Source organism: Symphodus melops (assembly GCF_947650265.1).
Source record: "Symphodus melops genome assembly, chromosome: 8".
Classification (NCBI taxonomy): domain Eukaryota; kingdom Metazoa; phylum Chordata; class Actinopteri; order Labriformes; family Labridae; genus Symphodus; species Symphodus melops.
In genome coordinates this window covers 17674344-17691821 of record NC_136698.1, presented here as the reverse complement: position 1 = coordinate 17691821, position 17478 = coordinate 17674344, and the positions used below count along the sequence as shown (strand labels likewise).

Below are 17478 nucleotides of genomic sequence, written 5' to 3'. Positions count from 1 at the left end.
GACTTAAAAGCTAGGGTCTCCGTTTCACCTCGCCTCAGCAGTTTACAGAAAAAGTCCCAAGGTCACTGGGCTCTTGGAGTAACGTTAAAGGGATACTTCACCCATTTACATGAAGCTGTGTATCATTAGAAACATGGTAGTAGTGTTGAATGGTCGTGAATCCAACCCTCATTTTGTAAATGGGTGAAGTATCCCTTTAAACAATTTCCCAGGCAAACTCCCATCGTCTTAATATGCTTAAATATCTCTTACTTGTAACTTCAAATGGACCTGTGGTCCTTGACATGAAGGAACATTTAAAAAACTACAATACCTACAAAAACTACAATACAGATAATATTCAGAAACTTCACTGCAGTGATTATGTAACAAAATAAAAAGCTCCAGGACAGCTTATTATGGCCTTTGTAGTGCAACTCTTTTTTGTAAAAAAAATAAACAGTCAAAAGAAAAATTAGAATTTTTAAAATTTCAAATCAATCAAGCACTAAGTCCTTTAACTTAAACTACGTTGACCAAATACGCCCACATGACCTCACAGTCTGCTTGGAAATACACAACAGGGTTAGCACATTGACTGTCTAATCGTTTCAGCTCAATAATTCAGTTTCTGCTATCCAACAAGTGGTGTGTTAAAGTTAAGTGGGGCCAACAAACAGCCTGGAAGTCAGGATCTAAGAAGGTCACAACTAGGTTGTTTATTTTGTGATAACTGATACAGGATAAATGTTATACATTCTATTTTAACACTGATATTTTGCTTTATTTTCAATGTCAGTATGCAAAAAAAGACAATACAAAGTAAACATTTAGTATCATGAATATGATACATAATTTGACTGCTTCATCCATATTAAACCAATTACTTTTAAGGACTCCTTGTTGCCCTGGCGATGTCTTATTTAGCTACAACACAAAAAAAAAGGGAGAAATACAAAAAAACAGAATGCAAACATCAAGAGTTGGCTGACAGCAAACACTGTAAAGAACCACATGATCTTAAGATGCTTCATTCAACTCGTGTAGATGCACATATAAAAATGCAGGACCCCTGTTGTATATATGCACGTACAGTAATAATGCAATTACTAGAGTCGTAGAGCCTGCACACGGCATACAGACAAAATGAAGAGCGGGATACACATACATACACACATTTACCATTATCTCTCCATATAAACACGCAGAAATCAAGCAACCAACAAACAGAAGGCTCTCTGGCTTTAGAAGCTAAAATCTACACTCGACTTAAAAAAAAGAAAGAAAAAAAAAAAGAAACAGACATTCACATTTCTGAAACAAATTCCATGATCGCAGAACTTCTCACCTGGTCAACTGTCCGTGTCCTTCAGTCTGATCGATGCTTAGTGCCACCAGAGAAGCTAGAATAATGGTGATGATGTTACTGACGTTTGTGCCGCCGTGTCCAACTCTTCCCGTCGATCAGGTCCGAGTTCACGCTCATTGATTACTGCACTGTCTGTGTTGGTCCCTTCTCTCCACATCATCCCTTCGCTGTGCACTCACTCCCTCACTCCTGTTTCTTCACCCATCAGTGGAAGTGAGGGAGTGAACACATTGTTGAAGAAGGTGGAGAAGGAGGACTGCAGCTGTTTATGTCTGTTTTTAGTGTAGGAATTTCCTGTATGTCCATGCATTTACCGGTGTGTATGTGTGCGTACTGTGTCCATCTTTTTTTTTTTTTCTCGCAGGTCTCTAGGGTGAGGCCGGGGCTTTGCTACCGCTGTAATGAACTTTGTATCTGTTCACCATTTGCCCTTTCACTTCAGTCGGCAAGCAGGTAGTCTTGCAGGGCATCATGTCCTCCTCCTCCTCTCCCATAAGCCAGTTCTGCACTGAGCGCTCAGCTGACGCCGCGACGTGATCGGCCAGCCAGCCTTGGTGCCACTTGTCAAAGCGTTCGTGCTGGCCCGCTGCCACTCTGTGCTGGGACTGCGGAGGAAGAGGAAGAACTTTCAGAACCTCTTCGAAGCAACCTCAAACTGGATGGTCATATCTTGTAAAATCGCATCACAAATGCTTACAACACGCCGACGACTTACCTTCCTGGCCTTGACCAGCGCTCCTCTGCGGTACATGTAATCCTCAGAGTTCATCACAAACACCATCTTGTGAGTGTTGAGTTTAAATCGACAGTCCAGACTCCCTGCGTTCTCCACACCAAGCTGCCGGTGCCACTCTCTCCTGCAGCGCATCGCCTCCACCTGCCGTACCTGCCAGCGACGGAAACGCCGCAGGTTCCTCAAAGAAGAGACGCACTCGTTAGACATGTCACCTCTGATTAGATCTCAAATTTGGGAGGGGTTTCTTTTGGGAAAGAATGGTTGAACTATAAATAACAAATGTCTAAAATGATGATTGACCTGATCCAGCTTGCTATCATTTCAGACTTTATTTTGAAAAGAGTATTGACTTCCTTCACACAAAATTAGAGAATTTCAAAAGAGACTTCCAAACTTAAAATAAATGGCTACAAAATGAGTACACACAATTAAAATGAGATTTGGTGTGTTGAGGTCTAAACCTGTAAATATGATAACGGGGGATACCTGGGCAGAAAAACGGGTTTGAAGAAATAACCGTCAACTTGAGAACACAGACTCGACTCCGTTCCGACAAACTGCTCCATGTAGCTCGACAGGCACTGAGGGAGAACACAGATCAGATTCAGAAATGTTAAATCACATAAAACGTATATTTCTGTGTCAGTCGTCAATAAGAACATTTGGTTTATTATAAAGGGTGTATTTACCTGAACATCTAACGGGTCATCAGCCTGAGCCTCCTCAGTGTCCAGGAGCTCAATGGTCATCGTCACTTGACCTGCGTTTTGGAGGAACATCACCTGATGACAAAGAAAACGAAACACGAATAAATCCAAATCATCTCAAAGTGAAGTGAAGCAGGGACAAAGATGAAGATCACACCGAAGACCATGAACGTATTCTAATCAGAAGGAAAGACGTGTGAAGAACAGAAAGGTGAAGACAGCTGGTTCAGTTGAAGAATCTTTCCGAGGCTGAAATATAGTCGCTGCTATCTCGAATAAAAAAAAAGGAAGTAGAGCGTCTGCAGCCCTGAATATCTTTAGAAAACAGAGTTTGGACAGAAAGCGATAAACTGATAGTGAAGAATAAAGGGGGCAGCATCAGCTCTGTTTGGAGGGTTGCTTGTTCCAGTCACCGTGTGGAGCAAGTCTTGATTTGGTCTGGTAGCTGGAGAGGTGCCAGGCTAACTCCTGAGCACTGCAGAGGTGCCCGTGAGGAAGGCACAGAATAGATGTAATGTTCCGAGAATATTAAATGCTGTTCAGTCATTTAAAAAAGGATGCTACAAGAATCTGCCATGTTTTGAAGAATATTTCTATGGCAACAAAACAATGTTGTTGTTGTTGTTTTTTTCCCCACTTCTGCTACCTGCAAAAAAGGCAAAATGTCACAGTCTGTGTTATTCAGTGGTTAATTACCAGGACTCAGAGCTCACCTTGAAGCAGTTCTCCTCAGCCATGACTCTCTCTCCTTTCCACTGGTAGCTCGTCTCCCAGGCTGCTCTGACACACTGTGAAGACAGGTTTCCCCCTGCCGCTCCTCTCTTCCTCTCAGCCAGGTAAAGATCCACCACCTGCAGACACACCTCGTCGCTCACTAGGTGCTGCAGCTGGAGTCAAAGGGAATGCAGATTAGAATATGACAGTGTTAAACTCTGTGTGTCTGTGTGTGTGTGTGTGTGTGTGTGTGTGTGTGTGTGTGTGTGTGTGTGTGTGTGTGTTCATTCATTTACTGTCCCCTTAAAATCATTCCACCACGTGTAAAATGTGGCCGTCTAATTTGCGACACGACGGCAACATCTGGAGCAAAGTTTTGGAAACAGGCAGCACCTGGTCAGTTCACATCAGTTTCACAGACACAATGCTACACTGTTTGATAACCTGGCTGCTACAGGATATCCTTTCTTTCCGTGTCTGTGTGTGACATTAGTGCTGTTGAAACAGATTCGGCTTAATCGGTGCTCCGTTTGGATCCCCCCCCGACGGTTCGAGTCGTACGCCTTTAATAAACACTACCGCTAAATCCCTGTGCAGAGTCTGAGTGAAGAGAAGGCAGTGTGAAAGTGTCGACCGGCTGTACAAAGGGGGTCGACATCATAGGCTTTTGAAATATATTTCAATTTTCACACAGTCCGTTCTCTCAGCCCATCTGCATCATGCAGGTAACAGCTGGAGGGATTGCAGTTAAAAATCTGTAGCGTCATGCTAGTAATGTCACAGCCGGCTGTAAAGTTAGAGAAACTCTGTTAAAGAAAATATGAAGCTGCAGCGCGCAGTCATACAAGCATCCACGAACTGAACTGTTTCTGTGTTACATGTCCAACATCTCTGAGCAAAAAAGATCAGATAAAAAAAAACATCAAAAAGACTTTTTGATGTTTTTTAGACTCTGAAAATGTCTAAATGTTTTTCTTATGTTGTTTTGCGTTTGTGTCCTTTTGTGTGTTAATTCTCCTTTTCTTCTCTGTGCTGATGTTGTTGTTGTTGTTCGGCACTAAAAACATCAATAGCATAATTTCTTTGTGTTTATTTGAGAAAATGAAAGATCAACGTGTGGAGCAGACATCGAGGGTGTGCTTTTTCTCTAAGTTAAAAGATGAAAGGAAGCAACACATGGCACCTTCATCACACAACACGTTTCAAATCAATTTTGTTTCAAGGAGATGAAAGTTATTTATTTCCACAAGTTGATTCCACAACTTTTTTTTAAAATATATTCTCAGTTTCACTGATGCGTTGATTTCAGTTCTAAATATTTAATAAACATCCATGAACATGTCATGAGTGTTTCTTTAAAATCTTAAAGTTATGTTATCTTTCATTATATGCCCCCTCTAATAGCTGAGCATATTTACAGTCAAGTTGGACAAGAGGAGAAAAAAATAAACTAAATAATTATTCATTAATTGTATTTGAGGTATAATCGCCCAGCCCTAGTTGAAGGTGTGTAATATGAGCGCTCAGTGTGCCATCTGACTTAGATTACCTGTCGAATGATGTTGTGGATGACCTTGTCAATGGTAAAGCCGATGTAGGCGTGGATGGTGAACATCTCTCTCAGTGTGTCTTCATACTGTGTGGAGTCCAGGTTTCCATCCAACAGACTGCGCACCATATCCAAGAAAGCAGGGTAGTACTCCTCGAGCTCCACCTCACCTGTAGGTAGAAAGCGGTATTACACCTGTTACTGAAGCACATCATTACAGTGTCACGACAGTTTTCTTTTATGCTCTCTGGATAATATCTAGATAATTACAGGACGACTGCTCCGGAGACTCTCCTGACCTGGCTGTTCACACAGAGCGGAGAACATACTGACAAACAGAAAACATGATGCAGCCGTTTAATCACGTGCACGGAGATGGTCGTGGTTGATGCACCGTGTAGCTGTCAGTATAGAAACGTCACTCCTGCTCCTATTAGCTCGAAGTGAATTATGTAAATATGCTTCTGCCTTCTCACATCAGCCCATCCGGACTTTCCCATCTGAAAAATACTGCATGTCTGGCAGGAGATACTCTGTTATTGATTACTAATTCTTAGTTTCTTAAATCCAAAAGGGAAACATTTGTTAGTCCCAGGTTCTCAGATGTGAGATGTTGCTGCTTTCCTTCTCTCTCGGTACCACACTGAAGATATATTATTAGGTTTAGTGAGATTGTGGGATGACATGAAGCAAGAGGTTTGGATTTGATCCCACAGTCGCTGCGGTGACCTCTGCACATGTGGTGCACCTAGTTTTGGTTTTTTGACTGATGGCAACATGTAAACATGTCAACAACATATTGATGCTCATTCTCCAATTCTTATGTTTCGTTGACCACATGTTTAAAAGCTTGTTGGAGAGATCATCTGCAGTCAAATCAATAGTACGCATCAGGTTTCAAATTAGCATGAATTGCTATGGAAAAGCCTTGATGTAAAATACATAAGCTTCCTTACAGCAGCAATGCAAATATCGTGTTACTCCTGCTCAAAGCTATCTGTCTGATCAAACATGTCACAAAGCTCCTCAAAGCTTCGAACCAAGGTCAGTCCCTTAAAAGCCACTGAGAATTACATCCTGTAACTACAAAACCTTTCAGTCAAACACGTCGTTGTTTTTAAATGCTGACAAAGAAAAGGGAATCATTTTGTGGTGGGATGTTTGTTAAATGAGCTTTAATCGTGTAGTACGACTCATCACAGTTAACGTTGGTCTAAACATCCAAACTGTTTGACTTTCATTCATCTCGTCACGAACAAAAAATCATCAACTCATCTCCCTCCTCCATGTAATATGTGGCTCTTGATAATAACGGAAGGATAATTGAATATACGACAGTCATACTATGATTGTACTTACTGGGTTGTTTGAGGCGGAGCTCCATGGCGAGGTCGCATGCTTTTTCTCTCCTCCCCTCGGCCATGAGCAGCCTCTCGCGGCTCTGCTCCGCTCTGTGCTCCAGCAGCTGTCGCTCTGCCTGTCGGTAAACCCGCAGCAGCCGTGAACACAGGGTCTGGTGCAGCCGCAGGAAGAAGTACCAGTTGTTGTTGACGTAGAAAAGGTTGTAGACTCCATCCAGCTCCTTCTGGTGCTCTGCTTCAGGGTCGCGCAGGTCCACCTTCTCCCCCGTGACACCTGAGCTCGTCTCCATCGGTGTAGTTAAAGGGGTGGATGGGGGGTGGCCTGCAGCCTGGCTCATACTAGTGGAGGTGGTCGAGGCCTCCGTGTCTGCAGTTTGGGATGGGCTACAGCGCCTCCGTCTGGACTCCCCGTTGAGCTGCTGCTGAGGTTGGGACAGGATCTGGGACTGTGACTGGGCAGGTAGGACTTGAGACTGACCACCTGTGGCTGCTGCTGCTGCTCCTGGTGTATTACTAGAATGACCATTTCCTCCTCCTCCTGCTACTGCTGCTGCTGCTGCTCCATTTCCACTTCCACCAACAACTCCTCCTCCTCCTCCTCCTCTCTCAGCCCCATCCTCAGGCTCGGCCTCCTCATCAGTCCAGTCTTCAGTATCGCTGAGCTCGCCTCGGCGAGAGAAGTACAGGTCGGGAACAAAGTGCTGGATGATGCGCTTGATGTGGTCTTTGTCGTCTTTGTGGATAGTGGGCTGACGTTTGACGTGGTAGATGATGAGCGAGGCGGCGTCCTCCAGGATCTGTTTGTCTTCATACGTGAACACCATGTGAGGCTCGTTCGATGTGGCAGCGCCGGAGCCGTTACGGCCCTGCTGTCCAACGCCGCCTTCTTCTGTGCTCTGCTCTTGTCGCTGAGAAACACAAAAACAGAGATTAATGAAGGAAATATGCACACTATTAGAAATCCTTGACTTTAGAGGTTTTCATCGTGTCTGGTTGTGTGTTCTTCTACCAACAGAATCAATCCATCAGTGTGACCCACCAACACCATTTATGAACAGCATAAATGGGCCTGTGGTCAAAAGGAGAGGTCGCAGCACAATCACTTACAGGAGAGGCACAGTACCAGAAAATGTCGCTCTACTAACAAGTACTTAGTAAATAAAAATAAATATAAACCAGACATAAAAGAAGAATCCACAGGTAACGCTCAGTCGACTCATCTCGCTTACAAGAAGGGGACTGACGTGAGCTCATTTTGAGGCTTGACCTCGTGCCGTTGTTCAGATATGTTCATGAGGAGAGGAGGGCACGAGGTCAAAGAGGCCTTGACCTTTGGGCAAATAGGTTACTCCTCGAGTTCAAGAAATGAAGCCGAGTATCTCCTGGGCCAACCATGAGTAAACAACAACAACAACTTCCCTTCCATGTTTGATTTGATGTTTTTGAATGGGTCGTGTAAGGCTCTCAAGTTACTTTTGTTTTGTCAACTCCTGTTTCTACAGCCTCTCGCAAATAACCCCTCAAATATAAACCAGATTAGACTTGACCAGGAAAATCATATTTATTTCATAAATCCTAAATATAAACTCACCCAATCCCTGCTCATTAATAAGCACCAGTGTGACGGCATCCATTGACACGTTTTGATTTTGTTTTTATATTGTTGGGTGGCATATTTGTTACAATGCTTTTTTTTTTTAGACTGGCAGGTAGTAAATTGTCAGGGGGCGCTAACTTGCTCAATCACGCTTTGAAATAATCTTCATTCTTATTTCACAAGCAAACTTCCACGTGTGTTCAGTCAGAGCTGATGGCTTTAACTTTATTCAATGCGGGTGCTTCTACTGGCTCCACTGTGCTCCGTCTCAGATACGCACGGCTTCTATTTTTTTGCCCGATGATGGAGCACAACGCATCAATTTAGCACAGAAGAAGCGCAGAAAAATTACTGCGTGTTTGTTTATTTGCTTACAAGGTTTCTATCGAGTTTTATACAACGTTACACCGTATGATCTCGCTCCGAGTGATTCTGTAAAATTCCTTCTCTCTGCACTCAAGCTGTCCGGCGGTGCTCTCCCTGCTGCTGACGGAGAACACAGGCCGAGGGTGTTAACAGGCGAGGGTGCACGGAGCCACCACACCGGAGTGGACGCGCGATGCAAACGCATGTGGTGGAAGTTCGGAGTAAATCCATTCCAACTGCACAAAGCAGTCTTAAAGATGAACTACCATGTAACACGAGGACTTACTTCATCGTAGACACTCTCGATCTCGTTGAGCAGACTCTTGGACCGGAGGGCCTTCATGTCGTTCTGTTTGAAGTTGACTCCTTGGTGGTCGAGGGACTTCAGGTATGCCTTCTCGTACTGCTCCCTCCAGATTTTATTGAAACCCTGCTGGGCCTCTCTCCACTCCTCCTCCTTGGCCTTTAACCTGTCGAGATCAACACACCTAAAATGTACTCCAAAGATAATGCCAGTACATGCATATGACTAACATGTCTGACTTTCTATATGATGTCAAACACACATTTATGTGCTTACTGCAGTATACTGACAACACAAATACTTTGTTGAAAGCTTCTGCTGGTCCTGCATGTTCCTCATACCACCACAAACCTCCAGCAGTAAACGAGCTGTTTATCTTCAAGGAAATACTCCTCATACCGGTTAGACGCTGGTTGTCTCCCATCAAACTTTTTACAGATGAAGAAGTGGGAAGTAGAAAGACGGTCCTTACCTCTTGAGCACAACAGGCACAGCGGTAGCAGGACTCCTCTTCAGTCCTTCAATGATTTCAGGAGCTTTGTCACCGTAGATACGATACACAGCGCGACGCTGGATGACCTCAGAAGTGCCGCCGAGGCAGTCGTCTAATCGGAATCTGTCCTGGTCCTCTGGGGAAAGACGGGAGAGCTTCTTCTGGACGCTCTCCAGCACCCTGATGGTGGCCAGGTTTGTCTCCAGGACGACGTCCAGCTGTGGGTGAAAAGATTGAAGTGTAGAGCAGAGCAGTACAGAGTCAGTGTAGAGCCCAATGTGCTGTGTGTTCAAGCATATTACTTCTTCTTTACAAGAGGGACTCAAACACAGAGTGTGTTTATACAAGCCTCCCCGCTCTTTACAAATTTCAAATAGAACAGTTCTTAGGCTGTACACACTTCAAATCTTTCATCCTCGCAGCGATGCAGCTGTTCCTCATAAGGAGTCTTCTTTGAGCTGACGAAGGTGGAGTCCTCTGACCAAGATGGGAATGACACCCAGGTGTCGTTCAACACCTGCAAAGACAACGAGTAAATCACTCAACAAACGATGCTTTCATCAGGAAGCCTTTTTTCATAATGACACACTTTTGTATCATTCATGACGTTTGTTTAAAAACAAGCGAAGGCGGGGAAAAAAAGACAACTGCTAGCATGGTGTTAACTTGATGAGAAGTTAGCTTTGCAAATGTTTAATGAGAAAGTCTAACAAGTGAACAGACCTTAAAGCTACACACAAAGCATGTGAGTATGACAGCGTCGTAGATATAAGTATCAGGGCCGCTAAAAGCAATCCACTGATGTTTTTAGACTTTTTAGCCTATTAAGACATGAGTGTACCTCCTTGCATAGAGCGGTACGTCCACTGCATTTAGGCTGCTGGTAGGTCTTGGGTAGGGCTCTGTAGCTGGACCCGAGGCGTTTGCATGAAGCATAATCCACCTCCCGGCCCCCTCCCCCCTCCATGTAGCGATCCGACAGCCCTGACACAGCATGAGAGAGCTCTTTGTCCCCCAGAAATGACTTGAACTGTGTGTACAGTTCAGGAAACTTCCTGTAAGGAGATGAGTGACAGAGATATCAGGAGTAGAACAGCTGACCAAAAACCAAAACATGATTCATCAGAATGATAATAAAAACACTTTCTTTTTTTAAAATCCTGAGAAGGTTTTCAAAGCATGTTCTTAATGTCAGCAGTGTTATAAGTGTTGCCCTTCCATGCAATGATACCAGATTGTCTCTTCTGCAACAGTGAAGACAAACCCCACAGCTCCTCTCAGCTCCCTGCCACTCTACCAGTTCACCTGTGCAGCCATCACTTTTGTTATCATACAGCCATCTCACACACGTTTTCAGCCTCAGCCATCTTTTTGTCCACTCACCCCAGGAAAGGAGTGACGAGCTGGAGCAGCTCCGCTCCCGAAACTACTTCCTGGTTAAACAAGGCGATGCAGCGCAGGAAGTTCTCGTACACTTCCTGGCTTTTAAACAGACGACGAACCTGAATGATGAGAGAGAGAGAAAGTGACAGGGAAATCAGACCAATCACATTATTAAATGGACATAATAAGGATAGCCAAGATAGATGAGAGATAAAAAGGAAGTACAGAGGCAGTGATTCAAAAGAACAGAATGAACCATGGAAGAGGGGAATCCTACATTGCTGCCCTGGAAACAATACTTTACCTTATCAAAGAAGGAGAATTCTCTTAAGACGCCGTGCTTTCCAACTGAAGCAAAGGACTGATCTTTGGTACAGGAATACTTCATTTTTTTCTGGGAAAAAAACCCATTATACCATTATTGATGATTATTGATGATATAATATGTTTAGTTTTGTTTGTTTGTTTTGGAATGATTAAGAGCTGCTGAACTTTTCCCAGATCAAGGACATGTCTAGATGTATTGGCGTGATGCCTGGGACACTACATCTGAACAGAGACTGTACCTTGAGCAGCGGGGACATGTGCTGCAGGAGGATGGGCCGGGGCCTCTTTTTGTTCTGTTTGGATATCGAGTCCTCTTCCTCTGGTCTTTTCAGCTGCTCTTTCCCTCCCGTCAGTGAGCTCCCCGTGAACTGCAGGAAAAAGGGGCAACCCAGGACAACAACACGGGGTGTTAGAAATTTGTGAAAAGTGGCCATCCTGACTTTCTGTAGCATAATTTTACTGCCTGAAAAGGCTTACATTTCTTTTTTTGGAACGCACCAAAAGAGAACAATCCCGTTTAACTTCAGAGGGGACTGAGGAAAAATGCTAGGTTTCGGTTTTTTTTTTTTTGCTTCATGGCTGTTAAATAAAATCAAAAACAGTTGCCAATACATTAATTAATTTATTGGTACAACCCAGTTCTGGATCTGACCGTAGAATCTAGTCAATGTAGAAAGTAATGTAGAGTACTAAATTCAATATTAAAGGAGCAATATGTAAACATGTTTCAAGCCTGTTTCAGAGCTGGCTACACACTGATGCTCCCGTGTCGGTGACATGGCAACCTGCTATCACATCGACTCTGGGGAGGAGGGGGCGGGGACGACTCTGCTCTCGCCAAAGTTATAGATTTGGACTGCAGTACCAATTTTAAAAGCTACGTGTCAGTTGCGTATTGCTCCTTTAAAGAAGCTTATTAAAGTGCAGTGACACAGATGAGAATGTGTCACTTGTGAGATGTGTAAAAATCAGACAAATCAAAAATATATCATTATATTGGTACCAAAGGTATTGGTATTTTGCTAAGAGAATTGTTTACACTATAACCTTTAACACTATGGTTCTCAACTTGTGGGTCGGGACCCAAAAGTGGGCCACAAAGCCGTTTCCAGAGAGTCATGAGTGTGTGCCTGGAAAAATGTGGTGTCCATAAGACTACAAAGTGCTTTTAAACTTGTTTGTTTTGTTCAGTTTCTTGCCTCCATCAAATATTTTTTTAAATGTCTGCGGCACAATTTTTCTGAAATATATCTGGTTGTTTAAAAAAATATCCCAATTTTGGGTCGCAATTTCTCTTGTAGGATTCGGTGTTGGATCCTGAGGCGAGACGTGTTGAGAACCACTGCTTTAACGTGCAAGAAAACTGCAGAAAAATGTACTGCTGCTTTACTAACCAGGGATCTCTTGGCATCAGGTAAGAATTGTCCAAACTCAGCCAGTAGGTCTTCTTGCCCCTTGAAAAGACTGGCAACTTTAGAAAACACCTCATCTTCTGTCATCCCACTGCTGCCCCGGCTGCCTCTACTTTCTTTCACCTCCAGCTGCTCCTTCTGAGGGGTTGGAAGAGGAAAACGGTGATCACAGATGAGGAACTAGAAAGATTTTTAAGAAAGCAGCACAAAATTGAAAACAATACGTGTCTTGGTCTGTAGTCATGGTGGAGAAGACAAACATGTGAACTATTCTCCGAGGAAAATACTGCTGCTTATACAATAACACTTGAACTGGACTCTTGCTAAAAAGCATAAAATCATTCTTAATTCTTCACTCTGTCTCTTGTCAGTACCTGATACGTGTGAAGAATCTCTAGGAAGGCTCTGTAGATCTCTGGATGGTCCAGGAAACGGTTTTTGATCTTGTTTACGTAGCTGATGGCACTGTCAAACTCGACGGGGCTCGTCTCTGAGGCAGGCGGAGACACAGATGAAGTGGTGGCCTGATTCTGACTCTCTCTGCTCATCAGAGGAAGAGAAAGCCTGCTTGGTGGCTCTGGGGGTCCCGCTGGAGTCGAGGAAGACGTAGAATCCGATGAAGCCGTCTTCACTTCAGTCGTCTGGGTAGGTCCAGTCTCTGTCGGGGCTGCAGAGGCACTACCTGAGGTTGCTGTCACTGCAGAGGTGGTCAGACTCTTCCCCTGCTGGCCTGGAGAAACCTGGACAGATGAGAGGACGACGGGAAGAAATTAAGCTCGATGGTAAGTGCAACAATTAAAAATACAATGTTTTAAACCTGAACCCTAAGTCTCAACTCAATACTCTCCATCATAAAGTCCGTACTCTACATTAAATTACTATTTCTGACTCTTGTAACACATCATGTCAAACTACACATTCACTCTGAAACCCTGCAAACTAGTCAAAGTGTCAAAACTTTAACCTTCAGAAGCTAAAAAAACCCTGTACAACCACCAGCATTATTTTATCTTTAACATATGGTGCTTTTAAGTAGCAAGCAGAAAGTGTTGCCCAAGCTAGAGACATTTTGTTCTTTAAAAGGGACCTCATACAGGCGGCTGTGGCTCAGTGGTAAAGATGGTCATCTCCGAACCAGAAGGTTGGGGGTTCAATCCCGAACTCCTACATACAAGCTCAATTTACCATTTACATATGGAATAAATCAAGAGATCAGCTGAGAGAAAAAAAAACAGTGTAATCACAAGTAGTCTTTAACTTGTGCCAAAACATGATGAATTCATCGTGTCAAACATACCAAAGTAATATCACACTCATGTTAAGCTTCTTTATCCAAGAAGACAGTTTTTAATGACAGCATTTTATGTCAAATAAGAAGTCTGTACATGATTTGAATGTAGGAGGACTTTAAAACAAGAACATATATTGTTAGCATACAGAGACATCCCTGCAAACAGACACGCCTCCTCAGATTGCACAATCAACATGTTTAGTCAATCCTTTTACTTAAAAAAAAACAACAAAAAAACACTCTTGCAATAGAAACATCCATTTACATGTGATTCTTGGTGGATATTCTGATATGTCAGAAAATGCTTTTTAAAGAGCACAATAAAGAACTGACCCGTTCATGTTTCTTTCACTTAAGAAATGATGCAGAACTGGCTCATAATGATGATGGCTTTTATATTTTTCCTTGCTTGACTAGTGAAATGTCGTTTCACCTGTCTTACTAAGTCCTTCCTTAACCATCGACAAACTCTGGAGGAGACTGTTGACGACGTCCAGCAGCTCTCATCACATGACTGTCATTTTATTTTTTTCTACATTTGCTTCCAGCCAACTTCAGAATTCACTTTGAGGTCCTTGTTACCCCGAGCGCAACACGGGTCGGTGCCTGGTTAAATCTCTGATCTGGTCCACCCATACATCCCCAGTAGATCACTCAGCTCTTTTGAACAAGGTCTTCTTGCTGTCCCTCAGGTCCGTCTGAAAACTAAAGGCGATTGTGCTCTGACACTTTGGAACACTCTTCCATTGCAATAATTCTCTGCAGCATCCTCTGATGGCGTAAAAAAAGGAGCTTAAGACATCTTTTCAAAGTAGCTTTCTTTATTGGGTTCATTTTATGACATTGTGTTGGTGTTGTTATAATTACTGTTATCCTTTAATGTGATTTCTGTGAAGCTCTTGGTGACCCTGTTTTGTGACGGGCGCTGTACTCAATAAAAAGTACTTACTGACTTACAAATGAACAAGAGACTACAGCGGTTGGATTTGTCAGAGAGGAGCCTTCTGTGTTCAGTCCTCACAGCAGAACAATGTTGTGTCAAGTCCACAGCACCTATAAGTCTGCAGGACTTCATGCTTGTGAAACTGACAACTAAAGTTCTGTGTTCTTTGTGATTTTTTTTCGCCTAAAAGTTCCAGTCAGTCAAAGACTTTATCAGTGCATATATTTAAAAATCAAAATAGTTATGAAGAGAATTGAATCTAAGAGGAAGTGGATCAAATTGTCTTTGAATCATTATAGCTACAAGCTTGTAGTGGTCGTACTACTAAACCTCATTCACATAGAGGGTATTACAATTCAGCCAACTTCTGAACGTTTGTGATCTCATAGTAGATTAAACAATGTTCTTTTTTAAAGTTTCTAATTGCTTGTTGAGTCTAAAAGGATTCACATGTTGGAAGTTTAACAGGTTTAAAGCTTTAAAAAACTGTTTATCGAATTGATTCACTTCAGCTCTGAGGGGAGTCTCTTACCTGTGTGGAGAACGGAGATTGGAGGAAAGCTACCCCATTCTTGGGGACCTCTATCCGATACCCTGGTGGTAGGAAGGCATTGAAGCCCAAGACTAGGTCTGGGTGTCCGTGAAAGAGTTGAGACACACGGTTTATCACCCCCGGTGTGTCGATGCTGCACAAGAAAAAGGAGACGTGTTAGTGGCGAGGGTGACAGGGGTAAATAAAGACAAGCTTCCTCTCTCATGTGCTATATTAAGAAAAACAACTCATGTGAAGAAAAAGATGCTACGTTTGTATATCTAATTACTTTCTTGTTCGTCGATACATTGTTGATCCAAGTACATTCAAGTTAAGCATTGCACTCAGCAGCAGGTGTACGAAAAAAATGGTAAAACGCTTTCATATTTGCGTCTTCTCATAAAGAAAACAAACTACTAGAACTAACTTCCTGTACCTCTGTGACTTGAACTCTTTCATGATGTCGAGAAACTTGTTGTATATGCCAGGATCATTTGCAAAACGAATCTTGACTTGGTCCAGGTATGACAAGGCATCTTCAACCTATGCACAGACACACACACAAAAAAAAAATATCATCATCAATGCACCATAAAGAACATTCAAACTCAGCTGGACTTGAGGGAAAGGTTTAAAGGGCAAACAACTTATGAATGAGCTCGATGTAAGCTCTTAAAAAAAAGGGACAATAGCTAGACTATACATTGGCTCTCATTAGTTGTTTGCATCGGTAGGTCTTACTCGTAACAATCAAAAACATCATATGTTTGCACTAATTCCTCAGATGTGGACATTTTTGGACACTAAGTTTGCTTTCTTCGTCGTCTACTACGGTGACATATCAACAAATGCACTATTTAGCTGTACAATCTGTACAAGTAACTGCTAAATAAATAAAGAAAGAAAGGGGTGACTACAAGACACAGCAAACTGCTTTTGTTCACTGCTTCTCGGCTCTCTTTATCCGTAGCGGCCAAGCTAGGTCAGGTTACGATTTTAAAACAATATGTGTTCACAAAGCATTGTCACATTTGAAGAGGGTAGTTGGAGCTAACGCTAGCCGACAACAGCCACTCAAATGACGATAATAACTCCGCTAACACTTACAACACACAACACACACGTACAATATGTTCAGTCAACGCAGGTCCCTGGTTAAAACAACAAACAGCTTGGTCATACTTAAACACTGCGATAACAAAGAAACGTGTAATGAAGCTGCTAATGAAGTGAAATAGCCGTTGTTGGCTAGCCTGGCTCGGCTGACGTCCTCCACTTTGTTCAGGGTGAAAAAAAACCCCGAACAAGGAGGAACTTCCCACAAACCGAGGTTTGAGTTAAGGTTTGCTCACAGTGCCTTGTTATTGACATCGTAAATAAGAAACTACCTCCAACTGTGTCACTCGACTGTCACACAAACACATCCGTTAATGAAATACAGTTTTCCACATCTGAGATTAAATGTCAATGTTCCCCCCTGTTAGGCAATGAATTACTTTTAATAGGCCAGCGAGCTAACTGAGGGTTAGCCAGCCGATCCTTTTCACTACTCTCGACGAGAGAGAGGAGAAAAAGAAAAAAAGCCTCCAGATCCAATGATCCGACCAACAAAATGGTTCTGACTCTGAGGGACTTTTCCCTTGTCGTGTCCGTTGTCTTCTTACCTTCAGCTTCTGGAAGTGCTGCTGCTGCACTTGCTTTTGTGTTATAACGTAAGGCTTGTCTTGGATTTGGTTGATTTGCTTCGCGGTGCTGTGCGCCTGAATCTTCGCCATGTTATCCCGGCGACAGGAGGCTTAGTGAGCCACAACTTGAGAGGTGAAGCTTCGGTGTTACCTCCAGTTGTTGGCTAGCCGACAAACCTTCCTCTCGGTCGGGAAGCCAGCCTGCCTGCAAGCAAACCCTACTTTGCCTGGCTGGACAGTCTCGACACAGAGCAAAAAGGACGGAAAAATCCAGCAGAGTGGATGGTGATGACAGACAAGCTGCTACTCGCTGCGACTTTGATTAAACATCTCCATCGACTGAAACAATCTCAGGCAACAGACGCCAGGAGAGAAAAAAAGCAAAGGGACAATGGTTGCCGTTTATCGTATTTAAAATAACTATTGCCTGTCTCTTTAAATTCGGCGGCAGCGGTCTGTCTTGGCGTCCGGAAGCCAGAGTAGGAGTGAAAAATTGAAAAAAGAGGAGTGAAAAATTGAACTGCGCAGGCGCGACAATGGGAGGAGTTCAGTTCACAAGAATCAGATTGCTCCACTCCCCCTTCAATGCTACAAAGGAACAACGTTACCCCCCGTGCTAAACGATAGCTTCTTACTTCACACTGAACCCACAACTACAAGATGAAGGACAGATTGAGAGCTGACCGTGAGACTGATCAATACATATACAGTCCATTCGGGGAGGATATTG

At 43.2% G+C, this 17478-nt stretch overlaps 1 protein-coding gene across 3 annotated transcripts; it reads right to left on the bottom strand.

Annotated features, from left to right (window-relative positions):
• Positions 1-675: 675 nt before the first annotated feature.
• sin3b (SIN3 transcription regulator family member B) lies at positions 676-17246 on the bottom strand. 3 transcript variants are annotated; one of them, XM_079350458.1, is made up of 19 exons: positions 16728-17246; positions 15500-15606; positions 15064-15217; positions 12672-13037; positions 12280-12477; positions 11125-11253; positions 10863-10952; positions 10559-10677; positions 10017-10230; positions 9576-9692; positions 9155-9393; positions 8665-8848; positions 6414-7323; positions 5055-5224; positions 3505-3678; positions 2774-2866; positions 2571-2665; positions 2064-2262; positions 676-1953 (listed from the first exon to the last, which is right to left on the bottom strand). In XM_079350458.1, exons 1-19 carry the CDS (start codon positions 16836-16838, stop codon positions 1717-1719), a joined length of 3906 nt encoding a protein of 1301 aa, XP_079206584.1. In that variant the 5' UTR covers positions 16839-17246; the 3' UTR covers positions 676-1716. The 3 variants fall into 3 exon arrangements, with proteins under 3 accessions (XP_079206584.1, XP_079206585.1, XP_079206586.1); XM_079350459.1 differs by having other exon boundaries at positions 10863-10940; XM_079350460.1 differs by having other exon boundaries at positions 12280-12435.
• Positions 17247-17478: the final 232 nt, after the last annotated feature.

Coding starts and splice junctions, on each gene's coding strand:
- sin3b (XM_079350458.1), bottom strand. CDS start 16,838: ATGGCGAAGATTCAGGCGCACAGCACCGCGAAGCAAATCAACCAAATC. Junction 8,849..9,154: donor GTGCCTGTTGTGCTCAAGAG/GTAAGGACCGTC, acceptor TGATCTCGACAG/GTTAAAGGCCAAGGAGGAGG. Junction 1,954..2,063: donor CGCTGGTCAAGGCCAGGAAG/GTAAGTCGTCGG, acceptor CTTCCTCCGCAG/TCCCAGCACAGAGTGGCAGC.